This window comes from Spermophilus citellus (genome assembly GCF_964194105.1).
Source record: "Spermophilus citellus genome assembly, chromosome: 5".
Classification (NCBI taxonomy): Eukaryota; Metazoa; Chordata; class Mammalia; order Rodentia; family Sciuridae; genus Spermophilus; species Spermophilus citellus.
The window spans coordinates 53589549-53610095 of NC_138186.1; the positions used below are offsets into that span (position 1 = coordinate 53589549).

At 44.2% G+C, this 20547-nt stretch overlaps 1 protein-coding gene across 3 annotated transcripts in view; it reads left to right on the top strand.

Annotated features, from left to right (window-relative positions):
* Positions 1–11109, top strand: part of RNF8 (ring finger protein 8) — a 46509-nt gene extending 35400 nt beyond the window's left edge. Inside the window, exons 6-9 of one of the 3 annotated variants that reach the window (XM_081293642.1) lie at positions 3027–3134; positions 5280–5484; positions 8722–8830; positions 10631–11109. In XM_081293642.1, coding sequence (XP_081149768.1) covers positions 3027–3134; positions 5280–5484; positions 8722–8765 — 357 coding nt within the window. In that variant the 3' untranslated portion in view covers positions 8766–8830; positions 10631–11109. Of the gene's footprint in view, positions 1–3026; positions 3135–5279; positions 5485–8721; positions 8831–10630 lie in introns of those variants that run through there. The other 2 variants (XM_081293643.1, XM_081293644.1) reach the window with 2 other exon arrangements.
* The last annotated feature ends 9438 nt before the right edge of the window (positions 11110–20547 follow it).

Here is a 20547-nt window from a genome sequence, read left to right on the forward strand (position 1 = left end):
AGTCTTTTTTATTTTTTAGTTTGAGCCAGGGTCTTGCTAAATTGTGAGAGTTTCACTAAGTTGCTGAGACTGGCCTTGAACTTGCAATTCTCCTACCTCAGCCTCTCAAGTTGCTGGGGTTATAGGCATGTCCCATCATGTCTGGCACAGTTTTAAATTTTTTTTTTATTTTATTTTTTTTTATTGGTTGTTCACAAAGCTCTTGACATATCATATTTCATATATTAAATTCAAGTGGGTTATGAACTCCCAATTTTTACCCCAAATGCAGATTGCAGAATCACGTCGGTTATACATCCACATTTTTACATAATGCCATATTAGTGACTGTTGTATTCTGCTACCTTTCCTATCCTCTACTATCCCACCTCCCCTCTCCTCCCATCTTCTCTCTCTACCCCATCTACTGTAATTCATTTCTCTCCTTGTTTATTTTCCCATTCCCCTCACAACCTCTTATATGTAATTTTGTATAGCAATGAGGGTCTCCCTTCATTTCCATGCAATTTCCCTTTTCTCTCCCTTTCCCTCCCATCTCATGTCTCTGTTTAATGTTAATCTTTTCTTCCTGCTCTTCCTCCCTGCTCTGTTCTTAGTTGCTCTCATTATATCAAAGAAGACATTTGGTATTTGTTTTTTAGGGATTGGCTAGCTTCACTAAGCATAATCTGCTCTAGTGCCATCCATTTCCCTGCAAATTCCATGATTTTGTCATTTTTTAGTGCTGCGTAATACTCCATGGTGTATAAATGCCACATTTTTTTTTATCCATTCATCTATTGAAGGGCATCTGGGTTGGTTCCACAGTCTAGCTATTGTGAATTGTGCTGCTATGAACATCGATGTGGCAGTATCCCTGTAGTACGCTCTTTTAAGGTCTTCAGGGAATAGTCCGAGAAGGGCAATAGCTGGGTCAAATGGTGGTTCCATTCCCAGCTTTCCCAGGAATCTCCATACTGCTTTCCAAATTGGCCTCACCAATTTGCAGTCCCACCAGCAATGTACAAGAGTACCCTTTCCCCACATCCTGGCCAGCACTTCTTGTTGTTTGACTTCATAATGGCTGCCAATCTTACTGGAGTGAGATGGTATCTTAGGGTGGTTTTGATTTGCATTTCTCTGACTGCTAGAGATGGTGAGCATTTTTTCATGTACTTGTTGATTGATTGTATGTCCTTTTCTGAGAATTGTCTGTTCAGGTCCTTGGCCACAGTTTTAAATTTTTTAACTGATGCATAAAACCATAGAAATTGTACATATTTAAGAGGTTCTACATGACGTTTCAATACACATATAAGTTTAGGGTTTTTATATGTGCTTTTTAATACCATGAAGACCAAGCTAAACAAGTCTGCAGGATAGATCCAGTCCACAGGTTACCAGTTTAAAACCTTGAAATGAATACCTGACTGCATCCCTTCCTACTCCACATACAGATCTGAAGCTGAGTGCAGAAGAAAGAGACTCTTTTTCTTCAGTTGACTTGATATCCGTGTCCTGTATTCAAATCACCTAGTACCTTCTTCCCCAACTTCCAAGAAACCACCATATCTTTTTTTTTCTTTATTGTGGTGCTGGGGATTAAACCCAGGACCTTGTTCATGCTAGGCAAACACTCTACCACTGAACTACATCCCCCAATCCCTGTGCTCTTAAGTTTTTAGGGAACTTTATTCTAGTTAGAAATGGGTCCAGAATCTCTTCACTTCCTTAAGTAACCTGACAGTCTTTGCTTTGATTGGAAGAGAAAATAAAAGATGAAAAAAGAACCAATTACTCAAATATACTCCAAATGGCTTTTTCTTTCCTCCCCAGGGACTCTTGTTGCTTTTGTTTGAGGGGATGAGTTAACTGTCTTAAATGTATCAAAAGAGCATGCCTAGAGCTGGGCATGGTGGGGCACACCTGTAATCCAAGTGGCTTGGGAGGTTGAGGCAGGAGGATTGTGAGTTCAAAACCAGCCTCAGCAAAAGTGAGGTGCTAAGCAACTCAGGGAGACCCTGTCTCTAAATAAAATACAAAATAGGGCTGGGATTGTGACTCAGTGGTTGAGTGCCCCTGAGTCTAATCCCTGGTACCCCCTCCCCGCCCAAAAAAAAAAAGCAAAAGAACCTGCCTAGGATCCTCCCCAAAATGTATGTCCATAGGCAGTCGGACTTCTTGGAAAAAGCACAGGGAAATTATCTTTGAGACCTCTACAGGTGTGGGGAGTGGCAAGCATCATAGAGCTTGGAGCCTGAAAGTATTTTAGGAGGCCACCTCTCCTGCCTTCTGCCTTCAGAGAATATAGATATTATCCTTATAATCATGCAGATACTGAAAAAGAAAATAGTGTTTTAGTCCACTCAGGCTGCTATAATAAAATACCATAGACTGGATAGCTTGTAAACAACAGAAATGTATTTTTCATGTTCTACAGGCTGAGAAGTCCAAAACCAAGGTTCTTGACCAATCTGCCAGATTCAGTGTGGGGAAGGTCTACTTTCTGGTTAACAGATGATATCTTCCTCGCATGGTAGAAAAGGAGAACACATTTCCTTGAACCTCTTTTATAAGACGGCTAATCCCATTCATGAGAGCAGAGGCCTCATGACCTAGTTCCCTCCCAAAGATTCTACTTCTTAATACCATCACATAGGGGATAGGTTTCAACATGTGAATTTTGGAGAGATATAGACAATTTAGGAAAAAAATTATTTATATGTGGTGCTGAGAATCAAACCCAGTGCTTCATACATGCTAGGCAAGTGGGGTACCACTGAGCTACAAACCCAGCCCTGAGACATTTAGACCATAGCAAATAGGAGAGGAAAGAAAGGAAGTTAGTTACCGCTTTGTGTTAGAAAGCAATTCTTGAGAAACAGTAACTCATAGGAAAGAGTTTTATTCTCATGTGGCTGCACCAGAATGAATTTTAATTTAGACTCCTCCTGAGTCGTACTTTAGTCAATGAACCTTGTCCCATGTCCTGTTATACATTCTTGTTGGTTTTTCCAAATGACAGATGGTATTGTGTATCTTTGTAGGAAGAAAAGGAGAAGGTGCAAGCACAGAAGGAGGAAGTGCTTAGCCACATGAATGACGTGCTAGAGAATGAGCTCCAGTGTATTATTTGTTCAGAATACTTCGTCGAGGTAACGATGAGCTGTGGCTCACCCCTTCCCATCCCTCCAGCCCTGAGTGGAACATGGACTATGCAGCCTCCTTCTGCTAAAGGGAAACATTTTGAAGAGATTTTTTTTCTCTCAGGAATTTATAACTGTTTGATTTCAAAGTGACATCTAGAGATGGCCGCTTATTTGATTTTGTAGTTGTCTTTCCCTTCACTAACCTTTTTTGTATTTATCCTTGAATATTTATTATTATAGTTAACGCTCTTGGCAGAAATAAAGCCTTATCTCTTTGTGGTGAGGGAGGGGAAAACAGGGCCACATTACAATTTCAAACAGGACATAGCTGCTCAATAAAGCTTGCTTGGGCTGGAGCTAGAGCTCAGTGGTAAAGTGCTTGCCTTGCATGTGTGAGGCACTAGGTTCGATCCTCAGCACCACATAAAAATATTGTGTGTTCATCTACAACTAAAAAAAAAAGTATTAAAAAAAAATAAAGCTTGCTTTACTCCGAATGAGCACATGCTAAGAGTAGGCTTGTGATGCCAACTTTTTTTTTTTTTTAGTTGTAGTTGGACACAATACCTTTAATTCCATTCATTTATTTTTATGTGGTGCTGAGGATCGAATCCAGGGCCCCGCACATGCTAGGCGAACACTCTATCGCTGAGCCACAATCCCAGCCTATAATGCCACCTTTTAAACAAGGTGGTAAATGTCGTTGATATGTGGTCACTTTGGAAATTCAGGGGCTAAAGTGAATACACTTCAGGAATCTGAAGCTCCTTTTGAAAATGAAACCTCACTCTCCGAGGCTATCATTTGTTCTGTCATATTTTTGCATCATCTCTTTCTGGTTTCATAAATTTCTGCCATTTGTGACCAGTTCCTGTTAGACTACAAATGTCGTAATCAGGTTGTTAAATGCCACTTCTTTTTAGACTAGTATATAGTGGTACTCACCTGAATCCCAATGACCCAGGAGACTGAAGTAGGAGGTTTGCAGGTTGGAGGCCAGCCTCAGTAATTTAGCAGGACCCTTAGCAATTTAGAGAGACCCTATCTTAAAATAAAAAAGGCTGGGGATATAGCTCAGTGGTAAAGCATCCCTAGCTTCAGTTCCCAGTACCAAAATAAATAAATAGGAAACACATATGTACACTGCTTTATTTTTCCAGGCAGTCTTTGCAGAGGTAGGATCTATCAGCTTCCTGAAAATATCTCTCCTGAGCAAACCAGTTTCTTTAGTCTGGATCCACTTTGACTTCAGGTCATAATTTTCCCCACACTTTCTAGTTAGATGATTCCCTACTTTGGGGAAACTCAGTGTTGTATTGACAGGGCTTATGGACACCAGTAGAGGAAGAGGAAAGGGAGGTTGGAATGGGTGATGTGTCAGTTAACCTGAAGCATCTTCAGAGTCAGAGGAAAGACAAATAATTTGGCTTGGTTTGTATTTACACCATATTGCCTGACTTACTCTTCTGATCATTTCCTCCTGCCTCTTTCTCTTTTTTGCCATGTTTGGGATCGACTCAGGGCCTGGGCACGGTAGGCAGATGTTTTACCACTGAATCATATTTTTAGCCCTACTGGTCACCTTTGGGTTTTTTTTTTTTTTTTTGTACCTGGGATTGAACCCAGGGATGCTTAACCCCTGAGACACTTCCCCAGCCTCCCCTCCTTTTATTAAATTTAGAGACAGGGTCTCACAGAGTTGCTGAGTCTAGCTTTGAACTCCGCCTTCTGAGTTGCTGGGATTACAGAAAGACATGATTTTGTTTTTTAAAAGGGAATTAATAATGTATTTGAATCAAAGCATTCACACACCTTCTACTTATGTCCAGTGATATCTGTTTGCAAGTGGCTGATCTTTCTGGCAGTGGTGGAACTTGGTTTGTGGAACAAAACAGGCAAATCAGCATACATGAGACCTGAATATGTGACTTTGATCAAGTCTAGGACCTTAACTGAGTTTATGGCCTTTGAGAAAGGAGGAAATGAATTGTCTAATAACAAGTTTAAAATTTTCCATCACCAAGGATGATTCTAATACCCTTTGTAAGCCTTCCAGATAGAACTGTAGCCCACTTTCCTTTTGGCCTTAGAAACTAGCTTTGAGAAAGTAAGCATAACAAGTATGATTCGTATCTTCCCATTCCATCGTAGGCGGTCACCTTGAACTGTGCCCACAGTTTCTGCTCCTACTGTATCAATGAATGGATGAAGCGGAAGATAGAATGCCCCATTTGTCGGAAGGACATTGAGTCCAAAACCCATTCCCTGGTTCTGGACAATTGCATTAATAAGATGGTGGATAATCTGAGCTCAGAAGTGAAAGAACGACGAATTGTCCTCATTAGGGAACGAAAAGGTGAGTGGTTCTGAGAATCCCTGTCCCTCAACAGAGGACCTATTTACTTCTTAACGCCAACAGATGGTTGTTATTGTTGAAGAAAAGAGAGCGGTAGGTAGTATTCTTGAACTAAGGACAAGGTAGAAAAAATGCAAAAGAATAAAGGAAGTTCAGATAATTGAGTGAGAAAGAGTTAAGGCAGAAGTAACCTCTTCTTGAACATTGGAGAAGTGAAAAACTTAGGTAATTGTTCCTTGGTGGTGAAATTAGAGAAAAAGAGATCTGATTAGAAAACAGATCATTTGCTGCACTGGAGGTGCTGTTGAGTTGCATCCAGGGGTTGCAAAATCCTTGAGTTGTGTGGACAGTTTCAAGTAGAATGTGTATAAAGTCACAGATTCACAGCTTGAAGAATGCCCAAAGAAAACACATACTGGACTTATCCATAAGAACCACAGCTTAATTAGACAAATTGGATATAATGTTAAGCTAAAGAGAGGTAAATATAATCCTGCTGCGTGTGATGATGGCACACACTTGTAATCCCAGCAACTCAGAAGGTTGAGACAGAAAGATTGCAACTCAGCAGGACCTTGGCTCAAAAATATAAAACGGGGCCAGGGTTGTGGCTCAGTGATAGAGACCTTGCCTAGTACGCATAAGGCACTAGGTTTGATCCCTGGCACCACATAAAAAAAAAAAAAACATGGCTGGGGTTGTGGTGTGCGCCACTGCACCTGGCTCACTTATTCTTTAGGACCAGTGTTTCCCATTGATACCTCTGTGCTGTTGCTGTTTGATCCCCCCCAGGTTTTTATCTCCAAGGTCCATGTGATTTTCCCTTGCTCTTCCTTCTTGTTCCTATCCCCCACTCCCCTAGAGCACTCACCTAGTATGTGTGAGGCACTGGGTTTGATCCTCAGCACTACATAAAAATAAATAAAATAAAGATATTATGTCCAACTACAATTTAAATTTTTAAAAAATATATAAATAAACTGCTGAGGGAATAGCACAGTGGCAAAGTGCCCCTGGATTAAATCCCTAGTACCAAAGGAATAAAAAAGATACAAATATAATCCTGCAGTTAATCTGGGGATCCAGCAAGTATCACAGTCAGAGGGAGTTTGGATAAAGAGTTGGGGAAGGGATGATTAAGTTTCCTGAATGAACTATGCTTCTGTAGAGAATAGCTGCTCATTTAATTGATGTCGCCACACTTGGAGCCTGTTGTTAAGGGCTGCAGAGAGCCTCTGTGCTTGAGACTTGCAGGACTCTGGCTCAAGAATGTCTAGGCTCCGAACACAAGGATTGCTTATTGAATAAGGATCCATTGTGCATTAAAATAGCATAGATGTGATTATCATGTTCAGTCCCTTAAATAGTCCAGCACTACCTCCTGGGACAGCTTCAGAGCCAAAGTGCTGTGATGTCAATTGGCTCCCTGTAATAGGTCCACTAGAGCCTGGGAGCTCACTGCCCTTACACCTACCACCTGGCCATTTGAAGCCCATGTTCATGAGATTCTTGGTTGTACCTTTCTTTAAGTCTGGAGAAGCTGGAAGATCTTAGAGGCCAAACTGCTAAGAATAGAAGCTTCCGGTTACTGCTTTCTTTTCTCTAGCCCTTCAACAGATGTTAGCCATTTTGAGTCAGGCCAAGAATCTGACCCTGATTTTCAAGCACTTATGGTATGAAATTGGCCTTGGTTGGTTAGCCAGAGTGGATCCCAGCAAGCTCAGCACAGAGCTGAGGACTGTGAGTGTACCTGAGCTAGGTGTGCCCAAGGAAGATATTCTGACCTATGGAAGTTGGGGTGAACTTCATTCATTCTTGTTTTTTTGGTGGAGGGTGGGGTTATCAGGGATTGAACTCAGGAACACTCAACCGTTGAGCCACACCCCTAGCCCTATTTTGTATTTTATTTAGAGACAGGGTCTCACTGAGTTGCTTAGCACCTCGCTTTTGCTGAGGCTGGCTTTGAACTTTATCCTGCCTCAGCCTTCCAAACTGCTGGGATTATAGGCGTGTGCCACTGCGCCCGGCTTGCTCATTCTTTAGAACCAGTGTTTCCCACTGATACCTCTGTGCTGTTGCTATTTGATCCCCCCCCCCCCCAGGTTTTTATCTCCAAGGTCCACGTGATTTTCCCTTGCCCTTCCTTTTTTGCTTCCTATCCCCCACAGGACCACTGTATTAAACATCAGGATAAAGAGATAATAAGGCCTCATCTCAAGCCTCACAGCACTCACTGGTGGAGGAGATAAAGGCCGTAGACAGCGCAGTGAATTCCACAGCAAGGTGCTGTGAAAATTCAGGGAGGGGCCACGTAATTTGGCCTGGGCAGGTGGAGGTCTGAGAAGCTCCACAGAGGATATGACTTTTGAACTGAGCCTTAAAGGTTCCCTAGGGGATTTGTTTTCCAAGCAGAGGAAACTGCACAAGCAAAACACAGAGGCATGAGAAAGGGGTGACCTGTCTCCCACCCCTGCCTCGTGTGTCCATATGAGTATTTACATGGTGCTAGTCTTACAGGACAGCCAAGGCTTAGGAAGTATCTACTCAGGCCAGAAAAATACTTTCTTTTTTCTTCCCTCTTTGCCATGCCCTGGGAATCCAAATTTAATTAGAATTAGGTCATGACCTTTGACATATGAAGTATGCTGGTTGTTGCCTAGGTGGGGACACCCATGTGCATTCTTGGCCTGGCCTGCTGCCTAGGTTCCTTCTCACAGTCCAAGCACAGTAGATGACTTCATGAAGCATTGGAAAGGGAAGGAAGAGCCCCATATTCTATGTCCACCTCTGTTTCCCTTACACAGTTCATTATGCAGAGAAAGTACCAAATCCCGCTTTTCTCTCCAGAGGTTACCTCTTGCCCTTTCTGGTAACCGTAGGGGCTACACAGGAAACAGAAACAGCCTCTCCTATTGCATGCGCTTGCTGAGAACAGTTCTGGCAACCATCTCAGTTTCTGTAGTTATCACAGTGAATGCAGCTTTGAGGTTTTCTCCAGAGATAGAAGTTTCTAAAACCTTATTTAGGGAAAGATGTGCCAAAGGCAGCTTCATGGGGCTGCAGTATGGGGTTTAGAGAAAATTCTCAGTTCAAATACCAATCCTCCTTGCATGTTCTAGGGCCAGTTGAAAGCTGGTTTAATCCTTTGTGCATGGGAATTTTTAAAATGGATCAAATTTAGGATCTAGAAACTCGATTGGCAAAAGTTTGGTGGTATTAGTTCCTACTTTGTGGCAGGACCCTGGGCGGGGTTGCGCTCACCCATGGACTGCCCGGGCTGACAGCCTGCGCTTCGGTTTCACAGCCCTTTCTCCCTTGACACCAGAATGTTGGATTGAGGCTACTGGTGAGAGTGTACTTCGACCTTTGTGAACTACAGAGTGAACCACACCCTTTATGACTCTGTGAGACAGAGGCTCCTCCAGAGTTGGGGATTTCTGGAAAGATGCACCTGGCCCACAGCTCTGTCCAGGTTGCTGGATGTTAAGAGGAGAGTGGTCCAAACACGGGACAGGAGCAGCTGGCAGAGTCAGACTCAGAAGTATCTTCCTGATCTTGCCCATCCTCCTTTGCTGACATGTTCAGGGAGTGACAGCAATATGGTTATCTGGCAAACTGTACCCACCCAGAGAGAATACTTGTTAATAGGTCCTTTTAACTTATCTAGTCCTGTTCTGAGGAAATCCAGAATTATATGCATGAAGTATTACTGCCTGCCTTGTATAGGACCTCACTCGCCCAAGAGAAAATGGCTCTCATGCACGCACTGAAATAGTGTGTAACATTACTCTAGGAAGTTTTGATTTTTAAAAATGTATCATGGGATAGAAAATGAATGATCTTGTTACTCAAAGGTTTTATTTTTCTAATACCACCCCACCTTTCCCTCTCTGTTCTTTTGTCTGCTATTATCCTTTCCTTGTCATCAAAATGGGATCGTCCTCTGTTTAGCTTACTCCCCTTGTCACCCATAACTGACATCTAGGTATGCAGTGTGATGTGGAAAAGGCGTCACAGGAATGTCCTCCCAGTGCTTAGTGGAGGGCAGCTGTGGCATTAATTGGACCATGTGAAACAGCAGCCAGAATCCTAGGACTTCAGATTCCTTGTTGAGGTGTACTCCTTGTGATTCCAGAGCCATCCTTCCATAAGGAGGCCAGATCCCCTGATTTTAGTGCCCAGTGGAGAGGGTCTTTTTCCTTTCACCAAAGGCTACCACTTCCCTGCTAGCCCCTGGAAAAGCCTCCACAGCTCAGGAGAGTGGCTTTCCTGGATACTGTTAACCCTCCTTCATTGAACCCTAAATGCATAGACAGTTGAATTAAAAAAAAATTGGGGGGGGTTCTAATTGGTTATACATGACAATTCATTGTACACAAATGGAGCACAACTTTTCATTTCTCTGGTTGTACACGGTATAGAGTCACACCAGATGTGCAGTCATACATGTACCTGGGGTAATGATGTTCGTTTCATTTCACCATCTGTCCTGCCCCCATTCCCCCTCCCCTTCCATCCCTCTCTTTGGCCCAATCAAAGTTCCTCCATTCTCCCCACAGCACCCTGCCCCCCTTATGGATCAGCATCCACGTATCAGAGAGAGCATTCGGCCTTTGGTTTTTTGGGATTGGCTTACTTCACTTAGCATGATATTCTCCAGCTCCATCCATTTCCTGCAAATGCCATGATTTTATTCTCTTTTAATGCTGAGTAATATTCCATTGTGTATATATCTCATCGTTCTTTATCCAATCATCTATTGAAGGGCATCTAGGTTGGCTCCACAGTTTAGTATTGTGAATTGTGCAGCTGTAAACATCGAAGTGGCTGTAGACAGTTGAATTTGAGGGAACTGTGCCTGACTAGAGTAGAGAGGTCAAAGGCTGACCTTGACTGCCTGCCCCTTCACCTTTAAATAAGCCCTGCGGAGGCCAGTGCAGGAGAGGGGAGCCTGGAAGCTGCTGGCCCAGAGGGACCCTGTTGCTGCCGGGGCAGCAACTTCAGTCCTCAGCCCCTCTTGCCGCTGGGCACAGGCTTTGAGCAGAGGGTGACATGATCCAACTTGTGTTTATCTCTTCCTTTTGGCTGCTGTGGGGAGGAGGGAGAGAACGCGGGCTCCTCCTTATTTCTTTTTTTCTTTCCCAAGCAAAGAGATTGTCCTGAAGACCAGCGTGAAGGACATTTGAAAGACTCCAAGGCGATGGGAGCTCAGGATGTTCTTGAGGAATGTCTCTGGGTATGACTCGGGCCACTCTGGAGGTCATCAGAGAAGCCACATGGGACAGAGACTGAGTTAGGAAGCCCTGCGTCACCCACCTCCGTGATGGCCAGCTCTGCTGCCATCGTCGTCTGAAACACTACCAGGACTCACAGCACCAAGTGCTTCAGGGTACTTAACGGACTGCTTCACTACATGTTGGATGGGTTATTTAAGTTCTGTTTTTTGTTTTTGTTTTTTTAATTTGTTGTTGTTTTTGATACCTCAGAAGCACTTAGTTGATGTTCGTTTTGGACAGTTGGGTGTACCTCATGCTGCCCCTAAAGGCAGCTTGTTTTTGACAGTCTAGTTTCTCTCTTCTTTGTGAAAACAAGATGTCATTTCTTGGAAATAAAATGTAAAACCTATCGGTTGCTCAGCTGAGCTTTGGCGTATTTACCTTCCTTCCCTTCCAGCTCCCAGAGAGTCTCACGAGTAAACACTGGCAGCTCATAGATCACAACCAAGAAAGTGACTGTAGCAGATGATAGACTTCAAGTGATTCTCAGCCTGAGAAGCCAAGCCCAAGATCCTGGCCACGCAAGGGGGCCTCTGTCGTGTTCTGTTTTTATTTCAGAGTCTGATCACTACTTAACTTGTTTTCAGGTTCCTTGCCTTCAGCTGGTATTCTGAAGACATTTCCATGTCTGTTTTCCCAATGTCATGAACTCAGGGTCAGAGATTCTTTCTTTCTTTCTTTCTTTCTTTCTTTCTTTCTTTCTTTCTTTCTTTCTTTCTTTCTTTTTCTTTCTTTCTTTCTTTCTTTTTTTTTTTTTTAATTAAAAAGTGTCTCCTTTCTGCTTCCCCCATTTTGTGTGTGGGGTTTTTGGTTTTGTTTTTGGTAGTTGGGATTGAACCCAGGGATGCTTTACCACTGAGCTATATCCCCAGTTATTTTTATTTTTTTCTTTTGAATCAGGGTCTCACTAACTTGCAATCCTCCTGCCTCAGCCTCCTGAGTAGCTGGGATTACAGTTGTATACCACCACACCTGGTCCACCTCCCCTTTTTAAACAGAAGAAAAAAAGAAAAAAAAAACATAGTTTTAATGTTTGGGAGAGAGACGCTTAGGACAGTTTGTGGTGTCCTTGGTTACTTGTGATGAGAATGAAGGAAAAACACAGGAAGTTGAAGAGTAGTCATTTGAAGGTAAGGGCCCTCTAGTAGAATTGTGAAACTGCTTGTGTCGTCAAATGGTTTGCTTCCCTCTCACTTTTTACTGTCTAAGAACCTTTCTATTTTGTTTTTTATACAACATGTATTTTCATAAAATGTTGAAAACGATTGACTTGGCAACTTTTTAGGAATGGTGGGAGTGCTTTATTGAATATACCATGAAATTCTGATTCTGGAGTCTCTGGTCTTCTTATCCATCTTTCTGCCCAGAATGACTGATTGAAATGCTGGTAGAGGGCTGGGAATGTGGCTTAGGGGTAGAGCATGTGTTTGCCTAGCATGCCTGAGACCTTAGGTTTGATCCCGCACTGAAAGAAGTAAGAAAGGAAACCAAAAGAAAGAAATACTGGTAGAGCCAAAGAGGAAATAAGGTTAAACATAGAAAAATTGCATATAAAGTATTTATTATGAACACATCATAAGAATTTGAAAAAAAAAAAGAGAACAGAAAGAGAAGATTGTTACCATCTTTATGTAGGGACTTCTTGTTTCTCTGCACGTGTTTGATTGACATGATTGCATGGCTGTGTATTAGTTTTTTTCTATTCTGTTTTAAGTTCACATATTCTCATTGGTTTTTAAGAGGACATATCACATTTTCCGAATAGGTAATATGGTTTTGTGATTTGAAATCAAAAAGGACACAGAGTGAAAAACTTGTTACTCTTATCCCCAGTGGCCCCTCTCCTCCCTAGAGGCAACAAGTATTACAGTTTCTCCTGTACCCTTCCAGAGACCTTCTCTGAATAAACAGGTAACACGTGCATGGTATTTGCCCTTCTTTTACACAGAGGATAAACTCTGTAGTACTCTGTACTTTGCTTTTCTTTCAGATATAGCTGGCCAGTAGTTCCATGTCAGTACATAAAGGATTTGCTCTTTGTTACTGCTACCTATTATTTCATTGTATATTTGCCCCATGATTTACTTTTCCAGCCTGTATTTTACTTTTTTTGTATGTGTGCTGGGAACCCATTTCCATTCCTCATGCAGGGTATGCTCTGTCATTGAGCTGACCTCCAGCTCTCCAGTCTATTTCTGATGAAAGTCTGGTTGCTTTTACTCTTAAAACATTGCTACAGTGGACACCCGTGCACTTCCATCATTAGAGAAAAGACCCTTTAAAAATACTGTGACTCAGAGCTGGAATTGTAGCTCAGCAGTAGAGCGCTCGCCTAGCACGGGCGGGACCCGAGTTCGATTCTCAGCACCACATAAAATAAATAAAGGCATTGTGTTGTGTCCATCTATAAAAAAAGAGTCAGTCTTTCTCTCTTTTTAAAAAAGAAAATACTGTGACTTGAACCTGAAGGTCATCTGCAGAGACTGACCTCATAAACGGACCAACCCCAATTTGCAGCTACTCCTTTCAGGATGCCCCATCGCTCTCAAGTGTGCCATGCTTTATTAAAAACAACAACAAGCCAGGCACCGTGGTGCACACCTATAATCCCAGCAGCTCAGAGGCTGAGACAGAAGAATCGTGAGTTCAAAGCCAGCCTCAGCAATTGCAATTGCGAGGTGCTAAGCAACCCAGTGAGACCCTGTCTCTAAATAAAATACAAAATAGGGCTGGGGATGTGACTCAGTGGTTGAGTGCCCCTGAATTCAATCCCTGGTACCCAAAACGGCAATATTAAAAACAACAAACACTCTCAAAGACATATTACTACTAATAATAATACATAAAAACTTAAAATGTAAAAGCCAGACCATCTGGTTTGCATCCCAGTCCTGCTGTTTATAACTGTGTGACCTCAAGCAAGTTACCTAACCTCTCTGAAGCCTTGATTTCTTCATCTCTAAATGTATTTCCATCTCTAAAGTATAGCAAAGTGAGGCCTAAATAATTATATCCCAGTTATTGCATTACTCCTAAACAAGTAAGAATATTCTATGTTTCAAAGACACAAACTAAAAATTAACCCAAACTAGCATTTTTTTCCTCTGAACTACACAGTGTTCTTTTCCTGGAGACATATCTGATAATAAGTGTCATCCGCATTTTGCTTGCCTAGAAAAATTCATGGTAACTTTTTTGCCTTGCAGCACCAAACTACTGCAGTGTAGCTGAGCCCCCTGCTGTGCGTTCTGCCTTTAATTAAAGGCATAGTCACTACAGCAGGGCTTGGAGACCCTGGGCCGAGAGGGTTTCATTAAGCAGATGCACGCAGCCAGCTTCTATGAGGGGCTCTGCGGTGAGTGGCAGGTGTCCCAGAGCCATCTGGTCACATTAGCCTAGAAAGGGCTCGTTCTACCTCTCGGCTCGCTTTGTCCCAACCATCAGACTGTGCCAGGTGGGGACTTTGCCCTTTGCAGGTTGGTGGCTTGACACCTGTCGTCTGTTTCTCTGATTGGAAGCTGCTGTTTTCATGGGAAGACCTAAATTCCCTCATTACCTCGGAGCCTTGTCTCTTTACTGCTCTTGCCTCCTCTGTGAGTGACTGACCAGGCAGTCAGGGGTGCCAAGGGGTGAGGGGCAGCTCCCTTCAGCTGCCTGTGTATTTCTTGCATCCTCTGTAAGCTGGAGTCTCTCTACCCCACATCTGAGGATCACCTGGAACCTGGGGTGCCCCAGGTGTGTTTATCTGACATACATCCCACCTGGTCTCTGATGACTCCTACGATCGGCTCTATTTGACATAGAAATTGAGAGGGGGGAATATTTTTTCATTTTCCTCAAACTCCAGGCAGCAGAGCCTGCGGTGACGCTGAGCCCGGCTCATGTCCAAAGCTGGCATTTCTCACTGTATGGGCCTGCGCAGCCCAAACCTCTTCAGTCCTCGGCTTTGACTTCCCCTCAGGATGTAGGGACCAGTCCTGAGAGATCAGGCTCTCCTGGGCTTCTGCCTCGCTCTAGCCAGGGTCCTTCAAGGGCACCTCTGTGGCAAATCTGGGCCCTCAGCACTGCACATCGCGGTCTGGTGCAGGCAGACACCTAGGGGACTTATGAGGAAGGCTCAGGTGACCCTGCGATGTCCTGGAGCTAGCAGCTACCCTCAACTCAAAGGTCATGATGTGGGCTTGAGGGCCAACCTTGTGAATCTACCTAGTCACATGATTTGTTTCCAAATGTGCAGCCCTTACAAGTAGCAGTGGCGCATGCCTGTAATTCCAGTGGCACGGCTGGGGCTGAGGCAGGAGGATCACAAGTTCAAAGCCAGCCTCAGCAACTTAGTGAGGCCCTAAGAAACTTAGTGAGACCCTGTCTCGAGATAAAAATAAGGGCTGGGGATGTGGCTCGTGGTAAAGCATCCCTGGGTTCAATCCCCAGTACCAAAACCAAAAACTTCCTACCCTTGTGTCCCAGATCCTGAAGTTCTAGAATGTGAAATAGAGTTTCCCCTTATCTCCCCTTCAGATGCCCAAATGTGAAGGGACAGGACTGCTTGCCTTCCCTTTCCCTTCTAGAGTTATCCAGGCCCTTCTTAGAAGGCCTTAGCTTTTGAACCCCGCCCCCCCCCCAGGGGAAGAGTTCTCATCATACATTTGTTCCCCAAATATTTATTGAACACCTACTACGTGCCAGGCACTGTGCTAGATACTAGGGTTACAGCATTGAAGGAGATGGGCACAGTCCCTGAACTTGTCCTCTGGGGAACACATATAAATGCATTTTTAGGTGGGATAGTCCTGAGAGCCAAAAAAGCATGGAACCTGGAAGATCTGACATCTAAGCTGAGACCCCAAGAATGCTAGGGATCAGCAGAGTACAGCTGCAAAAGGGGTAGGGCTAGGGAGGGGACAAGGAACATCTGGGTGGAGAGAGGTGGGAAGGCTTGGAGGTGAGGGAGAGCGAGCACGTGGCCTCTGATGGATGAATGTAAGGCGTTCTATGTGGCAGGATGGTACAGTGCAGCGAGAGGAGGGGTCAGTTAGTAAGAGCACAGTGACATTTGTTGAGCATTGCTAGCGCCTTAGATGAGTGAACTCATGCCAACCCTGATAGCAATTCCATTTTACAGATGAGAAAATCGAGTGAGAGTTGGACTTTATCCAGGGTACAGATGGAGGTCACTGAAGGTCATAACAGGGAGCAGTGGCATTTTTCTGTTTTTGGAAGATCACTCGTGCCATGTGGAGGGTGGGTTAGAGGGAAGAACAAGAGGAACTAGGGACACATCAGGCAATTGCAGTAATCCGTTCAAGAGGTTAGGTGGCCTGAAATAAGGCAGTGGCAGAGGAGTGGAAGATTTCACAGATACTCAGCAGGTTCTTTGAGGACCATTTATGATTGGATTTGGGGGTAAGTGAGAGCCTGAAGTTAGGGGTGGCATGGGTTTCTGCCTTGGACAACTCTCTCGGTAATAGTGTTCACTGACCTAACACAGGAAGAGGAAAATGGGGGGAGATGCTGAGCAAATGCGTTTTGTTTGGGGCTTGTTGAGTTTGAAGAGAGAAAAAAGAAAATTACTTGGGCCAGCTACAGAATCTCTTGGCATGCTAATTAGAATGTTCCCCTTTACTATGCACACAAATTTTGGTTTTTCCCCCTCTTCTGGACATCATTTCCATACAATGGTTAGAAGTTGTTAAAGTTGTTCTAGTTTAAGTGGATTTGAGAAATGAGTCCCACAAAGCCCAAAGGTAAATTGTCACCCATTAAGTATGCCCACATCCATTTTTTAATAGATTTTTTTTAGTTGTAGATGTACGCGATACCTTTATTTTATTTACTTATCTTTTATGTGGTGCTGAGGATCAAACCCAGGGCCTCATACATGCTAGACAAGTGCTCTACCACTGAGCTACACCCCAGCCCCAACCCTGCATGCATTTGCTGACTGGGAGAGCTTAAGTGCTGTTGCTTCAAGTCCTATGTCACCAGTGTGGACAAATTCATATGTGAAGAATACCCAAGTAAGTACCCCCATTAGGTCACCTTGTGATGTCCTGCCCGTATTGGAACATGAAGCAGTTCCTGCTCTGGGCTGGAGAACATGCTGTTGATCATGATTTTGTGGCTTCCCAGCAGAACTAAGAGTTCAGTGGTGAGCTGGGCTGTGATCCAGAGGTGGGGCTGTGGATGCATTGATGGCGTGGAGGTCATGAGAAAGGGTCAAATCCCCAGGAGAACAAGCCCAGGGAAAATAACCCAAGACATAATCCTGAGGATAACAACATTCAAGGGGAATAACCTGCAGAGACCAAGAAAGGGTAGAAAGCAAGAGTCAGGAGAGTTAACGGTGCCGGATTTGAGAGGCAAGTGAGTGGTTAACTTTCTGTGTCAACTTGATTGGCCAATGGGGTATCCAGACATTTGGTCAAACTTTATTCTGGATCTGTAGGATGTTTCTGGACGAGATTAACCCTTAAATTAGTAGATTGAATAAAGCAGATTTCCCTCCCCAGTGCGTGTGGGCTCCCTCCCATCAGTTGAAGGCTTGACTGGAGCAAATGACTGACCCTCTAGCACGTAAGATCTTCGGAAGACCTTCCTGCCTGACTGCTTGAGCTGGGACCTTCGCCCTTTCCTGCCTTTGAACTCAAACAAAAACATCAGCTTTTCTTGAGCCTCAGGGCTTAGGTTTTAGTACACCGTCAGTTCTCTCCAGCAGATCTTGTGACTTAACAGCCTGCATGACTCTATGAACTTGAGTCCTTACAGTAATTCTTTCTCTGTATATCAGTATCTATCTGTGTGTGTGTATACTCATGTCAACACACACACACACAGATACACACTGGTGTCTACCAATAGCTAATACAGCACAGCAGTGTTTCAGAAAAAGGGAGTGACTCGCTGGGCCAGAGGTTGCTGTGTGGTCAAGAAAGATAGAATGTGTAAGTTGAGTGCATGGGGCTGGGGTTGTGGCTCAGCGGTAGAGCACTCGCCTAGCAAGTGTGAAGCCCTGGGTTCGATCCTCAGCACCACATAAAAATAAACTAAAGGTATTGTGTCCAACTCCAACTAAAAAATAAATATTAAAAAAAAAAACCAGAAAGTTGAGTGCATGCCTGCATCCCCAGCAACTCCAAAGGATGAGGCAGTAGGATCACAACTTTTGAGGGGCTAGGGATGTAAATCAGTGACAGATTGCCCCTGAATTCAATCCCCAGTGCAGCAACAAATAAATAAAAATATCATTGGATTTAGTGACCACAAAGCCATCGGAAGAGCAGTTTTAGTGACATATTGTAGAGGCAAAACAGCCATTCACTCTGCATTAGTGAGTGAGAAATAGAGATGGAGAAAAGAGTTGGAAAATATGGTAGAGGAAAGTAGGGGTTTTTTTCCACTACTGGTTCCTATTTGTGCCTTTTGCCCATCCAGGGACACCATTTGTCACGTTTGCTCGAGACTAAAACACTCAGGGTCACTCCAGGGGAGCTGGGCTGCCCTAAATAACCACACAAATACCTTTTTCTTTGGGGTTGCTGTGACGGCTCCTCTGACCTTAAGGGTCCACAGGAAGAGAGAGAGCAAGAGCATGCACTGACCCCTTTTATTGAGGAGAAGCTATTCAAATGAGGCAAGGGGTCAGGTTTCAGGGGGCTGAGTCTATCTTCATGATGTCCACTGTCAGCAGGTTGACTGACACCTGGGTAGGCCACACCCAAGGGCACAGTAAGAGAAGGGGACACACAAAGAGCGTTTCTATGGAACATTCTATCTTAAACAGGGCAAGGGGTAGTATTACAAAGGAACAGGTGAGCGTAGCTCGACCCACGGGGCTGCAGGAAGGCACGCCTGCACGTGAAGACACATTTGGTTGCATTATTTCTACCCTCAAGTTTGGGGCTACTGTCTTCAGCAACTAAGAGTAGTCGATCAGGAGGGGAAAACTCTGGTCACATGACGTGACGGCTCCCACATATTTGTCCTGTGAAGTTGGAAAGGGATCTTCTGATGAGTGAAGGGAGGGGGATGTGTTGGGCTGGGGGTTGGGACGAGGGGGAGAGGATGTGGGAGAGCTACTGCAGAGACAGGGGAGATCTCTCTAGGGAAACCAAAGGTTTGGGCTGCGTTGTGTGGGGACAGGGAGGGGACATGGGCTTCTCTGGCAACCGTAGGCAGTGTTGTGGGGCTGCCCCTGCTTAGCCCCTCGGTCTGGAGAAGACGAAGCTGGTTTGATCTAGGATTGGGATTTGGATAAAGAGATGCTGTGGTTATGATGACAGTTTGAAGGGGTAGAACTTGGATTCCAGGCTTGTTATGAGAAGAGGAAGCTAAAAAGTAGAGGGGCTCAGGGATTAGAGGAGGAGATGGCTGCAGGGTCAAAATGCTGTGTGTGTGGTGTGTGTGTGTGTGTGTGTGTGTGTGTGTGAATATACTTGCCCGTGTTAGTCTGCTTTCTGTTACTATAACATATACCTGAGATAAATCAACTTACAAAGAGAAAAGTTTTGTTTTGGCTCACAGTCCTAGAGGTTGTCATCTGTGACTGAGTGAACATACTGCTTGTAGGTCTCTGCTGGGGGAGCAGCGCATTATAGTGGGAGCACTTGGTGGAGCCATGCGTGCGGCCCGGGTTCGATCCTCAGCACCACATACAAACAAAGATGTTGTGTCTGCTGAGAACTAAAAAATAAATATTAAAAATTCTCTCTCTCTCTCTCTCTCTCTCTCTATCTCTCCCGCTCTCTCTTTTAAAAAAAAAGTATTATTAAGGAATATGTTCACAGGAAGGCTCCAACTACATTCTTATTATACCCCTTAATCTCCTGCCCTCCCCTTAATCTTCAGCTGCAACAGCAGGAACAAATTAATCATTCTTATAAAATACTGTTACAGAAATCTTTGGTCACCCAGCCCTTCTGTTTGGCCTCTAGCACCCATACTACTTTCTCACATTGAACTACTCCTTTCCTTATGAAGCCTAGCCTCCCTCCCTCTCCTACAAAGAAGCCCGACACTTTCCCAGAATCCCTTGCAACTAGAGCTGTATACATGACAAGGATCCGTTAATTAGACACACTGAAGCTGCGAATTGGAAGCTTGTGGTGCAAAGAAACTAGGATCAGCAGAATTGTGGTTCTGTGGGGATGGTGGCTGATAAGCACGATTTCCAGAGGCTTTCATGGCTGCGTCCCCACAGCATTGCCCAAGGTCAGGGCTCTTTGCCATGCGAGCTTTGATGTGTGTGCTGAGGTGCCAGAGGCAGTGACTGCACCACACTGGTTCTGTGAGTGATCTGAGACATTATTCCTGGCCACAGAGCTGCCAAGCCTCTTTAACTCTCTCAAAGATATCTCCTTTTAATCCTTTCAATAGATTCCTTTTCTAATTAATGTGCTCAGAATCCATTGCTGTTGCTGACATGGCTTGGCCTCAATCCTGCAAGCTAGGCTTCATCCTTCCAAATCATTTTCTTTTGCTTCGAAGGAGCAGCTTCCAGGCTGCCTTGCTTGCGTAGGTGGCGAGTGTGGTGGTAAAAAAGAATACCAGCTTCAGGTCTGCATTTTACTCACTCTGTGACCTTCAGCCAGTTATCCAACCTCTCTGAACCTCAGTTACCCAACCTCTCTGAACCTCCCCTAACAGATATGAGGTCACTATCCAGTCTGACCCATCCTGGTTATGGAATTTGGGTGGCCCCTCATGGGTCGGTGCTGAGTGATAAGGGCCAGTTGGCACTGCTTACTGATGGTCCTGTAACACTCGTCCACTTTGTGCTTTGAACACAACC